The following is a 6,694-nucleotide window of genomic DNA, read 5'->3' on the forward strand; positions in this document are numbered from 1 at the left end:
GAAAAACAACCGATATCCATCTGGAGTAATTTGAGAAAAACGCAATTTTAAGTTTCAAGACCTCAGATGTCTTCTGATATCTGATATCCCCAGATATCATCTGGGGAGTTATTGAAAAAATAATACTGTGGCAGTGAATATCAGCATGTGTGTGGGTGTTTACTTACAATTAGTGTTTACAATGTATGTTTAATATTATGGCTTTTCTTCATAAGCGAGTGGATTATAATCGTTTTTCCCAGCACATGTTTCAGCCTTATTTCCAATGAATTGTAAATGTTTGTTCTTTAAACAGATAAGAATTATGAAAGTTCTTTGAAAATGCCACAAGATAACATGGGGGTCTGTTTTCTGTGTTATTGAACTGGCTGCACTAGTTCAGAGTTTATCTTTTTCCTTCCAATGTGGAGTAAAAAAGATAAACTCTGAACTAGTGTAGCCAGTTCAGTAACAGAAAACAGACCCATGATTTCGACAAAAAGAGGACTTGGATCGGTTTTCCCCTGTACCCTTCATATGTTAAACATCTTGTTAATAATCTCACCCCTAAATGTAATGTTTATTTTATGCCTATATAGAAAAAAAGAGTATTCTTGATTTGAAATTATCTTCAGTTTCAACGTGGAAATCTTGAAATGTGATTATATTGCGTTAAACGAAGAAAACTTGCTTGAATAAAGTCATTTATATAGTTCAACCAAGAAAAAAATGCTGAAACTCTTATAAGAAGATTACAGTGCTCTTGCTTATATACGAAACAATCTATAATCTTTTTATAAGAATTTCAACTTTTTATTTCAACATTTTCTTCTTGGTTGAACTATATAAATGACTTCATTCATATACTTTTCTGAAACTAAAGATATTTTCAAATCAAGAATATTCTTTTTTCTGCGTATACAACACACGTTCTTGTTTTTAGATAATACTTTGCGACAACTTTTTTCATAAAAATTTAGTTTTAGTATTACAATTGTTATTTTTAATTATTTAAAATTATTGTCCGAATAATTACAATATATATCTGTTTAAATTTTTTCTAATTATGACTTTTTAATCATGTGTAATATTTTAAATGTTTATCATAGTAGATTAATTAGTTATTTTATTTGTTAAACTAAATACGTATGCTTTGAATTATATGAAAAGTATGAATTTAAATTAAACGCGCCTGAATCTCTTAATCCACGTAAAAGACGTGAAAGTAAAAATCAAGATTAGTAGTTTGATGACTTATTTACGTGAAATTGAGTGAAACGTTAGAGGTATATATATTTCTTATGCGTTGTGACTAGATTGGTCCTCTCCGAACCATCTATAATCGCCTATAGATACGTATCTCCGCGATTTTCTGCTCGGATCTGGATTCTGCAAAAGAAGTGGTCGAATATCGAGGAAGTTGGCTAGATTTCCCATCGCGTCTGGCATTCTTCTGCGCTGCGAAAATACGCGCAGCCCTCACCTCTTTGATCCCCGTGGACAGAGATCTCCAAAATACCAAAAGGGATTCTATTCGTCCACTTGGCAAGAAAGGGCTCGCGCTGCGTAAAGACGATGCCCTTGTGACCACTAGCGAAAATCGCTGGGAATTGAGGGGTGTGACGTGTCCATTTGCGGTTGACCAGTTGTCACTGTGGGACCCGATGCTCGCCTGGTTTCCCCCTTTCCGCTTTTCTCGCAACCCTACAAATGGCGGGTTAGGTCCATGACCCATTCATGAGAGCATTCGTGAGAGTGCGTTCGCAAACAACGCCTTATCAGAATTAAAGATCCTGCGTTTCGTTAATTTAATCATTTGAAGCTTCTGCATTACGAAAATCAACTATTTTTAATATTTTTATCTATTTCAACTTTTTATTCGTGCTCATGAATTATTTCATGCTAAATCGCATGCAAACATTTTGCAGAAAGGAAATTGCACAAATAAAAAGAAAAATAATATATATTTTCTTCTTCAAACTGCATGAGATAGATTAATTTTTAATGAAGAATTCAAGTCTCATGTCGCCTATGTTGACCTTACAGATACTTTGCATTCAAATACTTTATATTCAAATTTTGGCTATCAAACGCAATTCAAATTAATTTGATGTAACAAATACTAATTCACCGTACCACAAATATTAATTATTAGTTCCAAATTTTATGATATAATTCTTACGTCTAGAGATGAAGAGACGAATTCTTATGTCCGTCCGCATTTCTTTAGTCGCAAAATCGTAAGAAGACAATCTTTTGGGGAAAAGAGAAGGATTTGCGACATTCTAACGATGCAACAAAGTGCAACCGACGTCCAAAACTTTCGCAATATAATCTTGCGCATTCATCTATGAGAAAAGGGTTTGCCTTTCGAACATAATAGCCTTTCCTAACGTAGGAGGAGTTAGGACGGATTAGTCACTATGGACTGCCGGACATCTGTCGTATTGACGGACGGTGGTCAGTCGAAGTGATCAACAATGGTAACATTCTTTCGGCCTTGGTTAATCGCGGGATGTCACGGCTCCGTAAATGCAACTCTAAAATTGTCACGTCACCTCCGGAGCTTTCATCTTCGAAAACTGATCACTTCGTAACGAGCATCCCTGTTGCAAAGTGTGCTGTCATACGATACTCGTTTTAGGTAATCTTTTGAATACGTGAGAATTTGACAAATATCACGATATTCTTTTTCCGAAGGTATTTTATTTTGTCAAACATACCGATGATGTTGCGCGCTAAAAGCAAATGTCTTAAATTTATTAAAGAAAAAACGATAAAAAAAGATCAATAATTATAAAATAATATGTTTATATATGATTATATGAAATTTAAAGATTCATTATATTCTATATAAAGTTTTTCAAGTTAACCTGATGCACATTTTTTGAAAAGTTAAATCAATTTTTAAAATCACATGGATTAAATTTGCAAGAATTATATTAGAACAACTATGAACCACGAATAAATTTGTCATGACTTTAATTGACATAACAGTGTTATTAAAATTATATAATGATACACGAGTGAGATTATTTTTATTTTTACTGATATTTTTTACAATTAATGATAAAAGACGTCAAGAAAATTTTGTCCCTTCTGATTTCTATTTGCCATATAGATAATCATATTATTTCATGTGTGCACGTTTGAAAGAAAGCTGTTCCTTTGAAAATAATTGCATATTCATTCTTCATTATTTCTTAGTGTAATCAGAGAAAAGGCTTTTTTGTTCCTTTCTCAGGTTCATTGTTAGGTTGTTTGCAAAAGTTTAGGTTCTCTAGCATTCCACTGCCAATTCCATTCTTTCATCTTTTCGTTCATAATAACTCTAAGAAAATATCTGGATATTTCGCAATTCGTTACATCGTTCTACCTGAAGTATTTCTCGATGTTATTTAATTATTATTTTATTCATCTCGTAAATATTTCTCCAAAGGGAAAACAGTTATGCTTATCATCTAGATTTCTAGATTGGAAGTTGGCATCAGATGCAGTTTTCGGTCAGATTTTCGTGTCGACGCACATTATTCTCTCCTTGCCGCTCACGTCTTAATAACGACGGGTCATTGACACAAAAATCTGCGTGATCACTGATCTAGATTTCTAACAATATATTAATAATCGGTGCTGCTTTTGTATAATTTCAAAATTGTGGAAATTTGTGCGAAATAATTATTAAAATCAGTAACGCTTATATTTGAAAATGAAAATAGACATAAAAAAATTGTAGAAGTATTTTTCAATAGTCACAATACGGTCCATAGCTCTATTTTTTGCCTAAATTATATATTTCACCTCTTCGATTACGATTGATTATTTATACTGATCCACAGGATTGGGACAGATCAGATTTGGAAGCACATTATGGCAAATGCATAGGAGAGGTGGATCGTACAAACCTCGCAGACCGTCGAAGAATCCTTTCGATGGCCAACCATTTATGAAGGGCGTAGTTTTAAAAACCGTCATTAAAAAGCCAAAGAAGCCTAACTCCGCAAATCGAAAATGCGTCGTTGTGAGATTATCGAACGGCAAAGAAATGACGGCATATGTTCCCGGTAAGATTCATAATTCGTGCTTGCAGCAATACTGCATTCGATAAGCAAGTTATTACCGTTTAGAAACTTGGGGCGTCGCGTAGTCCGCGTTAAAAAGTTTACATGGATTAAATTATTTCAGGAATGGGCCACAATCTACAGGAACATAATATAGTGCTCTGCAGGAATGGACGACTGCGAGATACACCTGGCGTTAAGATAAAATGCGTGCGTGGAAAATACGATTTGCCACATGTATCTAAGAACAATTAGTTTATAATTATTAATTGTCACCAACACTGCATTTGACTGTGTGTTTGACAAAATTGAGGTAATTTCTGTAAAGAATACATCAACTGTACCATAAAAATCAGTTTCAGACACAAAAACCGCATTTCTAATTTTGAAAATGCGTCGTTGCGTAATCATCGAACAGCACGGAAATGACGGGGTATATCCCTGATAAGATACGATATGAAGTTATCTTATTCCTTGAAAATTTTACGATTTGGAAAATTTGACATTTAATAATAAATTTATGGGAATGCATTATGTTGATCGTATCAAGGAATGACTATAATATTTACGAGAATTTTCTGAATCTTAAGTACGAATTTTTAATGCGTATTAAAGATATTATTGAGAGTGTGATGATCAAGATGTTTCGATTTTGCACAATCGATCAACATAGGTCACCCGCGTGAGCGCGACGTCGAAAGCAATTTTCGGGACGTCACGGTTTAGAGATTAGTGCTGAAAATTGCGGTCCTTTGACACACTTTCGGAGTCCCACTGCGCATTTACCGTTACCTGGCTCGTTATTGTAACGGTGGATGGACAATGGCTCCGCTATCGGGATGGGGAATGAGAAAAGGGTTGTGACACAGCATCCGCTTTTCCAACATTATTACGGAGGGGTTGGCCGTCGCGCATCTGCAACCTTCGCCCACGCGGCCATCGACCAACAACCATATGACATGCTGACCAATATCTCGATATTTGGAAAAGATCGGCTCTCAACCTGAAACCTTTAGAAGCGAAAAAAGATACTTATATAAATTTGTTTAAAGTACTATGCATGAAAGTTGCATTTTGATCGTCCAATCGAATTTACATTACACTTAAAAATACATAAAATAATTTTTGTATTGTAAATGCGCAGGTTTCTTTAATATTACATAAATATCGAAATTATTTAAAAGAAAATGTCTGAAAGAGATTTTTCTTTATATTCGTTCTTCTTTTAATTTGGATATTTTTAATCAGATATATTATGTGAAAATGAGAACCTGTTGTAGAATATCCCAAGAGAGGCTATCCCAGGGGATAATAATAGCGCCACGAGGCATACATATACCAGAATGTTTCATTACATTTCCGTAATATCTGTCCTTTCTATTTTGCGGAAAATACAGTTGACGTCATTGTGTGTTAATTACGGATATTTATGCAGGCATTCGTTGAACTACTAACGCAATTTTTTTAAATTATAGAATCATGAAAATCATTCAAGCTCTTTATATTTTTTATTCATATTTTATTATAGTTTATATCAGCATAAAAAAGGTTTCTATTCAGCATTATTAATTATCCCTTTTTTTACTGTCGAAATTGTTGGAAACGTTCTTTACATATTTTTGTTGCACTACAAGTTACACTAACTAACGTTAACTTTGGCCTGAATTCTAACGACTTCTTTCCTTTGAAAAAAGTAATAATAATAATAATAATTCTCTTTTTACGTGTATCGAATCGCCAGGTAAAAATCAGCCAAATTAAATATTTGCTGACGGTGCATATTCGCAAATAGTAAATGTGCGAACTCCTTTTTTTTTTTTACATTTGAGGGCTACAAACGCCGCTTGGTCAATTTAAACAGCAGGTAATGATAGTAAAAGTAAGAAAAAGAATATAAATAGTATAAAATCTGAGCATTAGTATTATACATGTATAATTAAAACATTTTTAATACATTCTTAATGGCTTTCGATGAAGGTCGGAAAGATACATTATTAAGAATAGTTCATAACTGCCCTTGAGGTTTAAGTATTACACAAGATATTTGGTTATTTTACGAACATATTTAAAAGACTAAATTACATGGTCACCTGTGATTAATGATTCTTAGCAATAGTTAACTTCTTAGCAATACTTTTAACTAACACACAACAAAGTAAAATTGCGTTATTGTCCCGAGCACTTCATCGGTCATCGGCATGACATCGGTCAACATTCGTCACTGACGTGAATCGCAAAATGCGATTCATTTAGAATTTAGTAACAATAGATCCGAAATTCTGCATAATTAGACAGGCATCCTAAATAAATGCGAGAATGTGTATTCGAGATAAAAGTCTGCTTGAAATACGAAAATGTTTCAAATAAGGGCGCGCACAAAGAATCTTTGAGTTAAATCGTCGTGTTGATCCAACAAAATCGAAAGAAAATTTACAATACACGAGTCCTCAAATAACCAACGATGCTTTCAAAAGCCTCTCAAACAAATGGAGTAAACATTTTCCATGCTGTCGTACGATTGTGCCTTAACTCTTTGCCGCGCGGCTTAGTAACCTGACACCGGGTAATCTTTGCCCTCCGAAAATTCTGCAATTCGACTATTTCCTTTTCCTCACATCACAAGTATTTCTTTTTATGTCACATATGCCCAGCTGTGC

At 34.0% G+C, this 6,694-nt stretch overlaps 1 protein-coding gene across 2 annotated transcripts; it reads left to right on the forward strand.

The window, feature by feature from the left end:
* Positions 1-2,537: 2,537 nt before the first annotated feature.
* On the forward strand, positions 2,538-4,408 carry LOC112453911 (40S ribosomal protein S12, mitochondrial). 2 transcript variants are annotated; one of them, XM_025014937.1, is made up of 3 exons: positions 2,538-2,623; positions 3,816-4,040; positions 4,162-4,408. In XM_025014937.1, exons 2-3 carry the CDS (start codon positions 3,854-3,856, stop codon positions 4,290-4,292), a joined length of 318 nt encoding a protein of 105 aa, XP_024870705.1. In that variant the 5' UTR covers positions 2,538-2,623; positions 3,816-3,853; the 3' UTR covers positions 4,293-4,408. The 2 variants fall into 2 exon arrangements, with proteins under 2 accessions (XP_024870705.1, XP_024870704.1); XM_025014936.1 differs by lacking the exon at positions 2,538-2,623 and having other exon boundaries at positions 3,704-4,040.
* Positions 4,409-6,694: the final 2,286 nt, after the last annotated feature.

This window comes from Temnothorax curvispinosus, unplaced genomic scaffold (assembly GCF_003070985.1).
Source record: "Temnothorax curvispinosus isolate PA1 unplaced genomic scaffold, ASM307098v1 QBEX01004764.1, whole genome shotgun sequence".
NCBI lineage: Eukaryota > Metazoa > Arthropoda > Insecta > Hymenoptera > Formicidae > Temnothorax > Temnothorax curvispinosus.

Bases quoted from the DNA above. Each gene is read 5' to 3' on its own strand.
- LOC112453911 (XM_025014937.1), top strand. From the start codon at position 3,854: ATGCATAGGAGAGGTGGATCGTACAAACCTCGCAGACCGTCGAAGAAT. The intron at 4,041-4,161 runs GTAAGATTCATA...AAATTATTTCAG, and splicing joins AATGACGGCATATGTTCCCG to GAATGGGCCACAATCTACAG.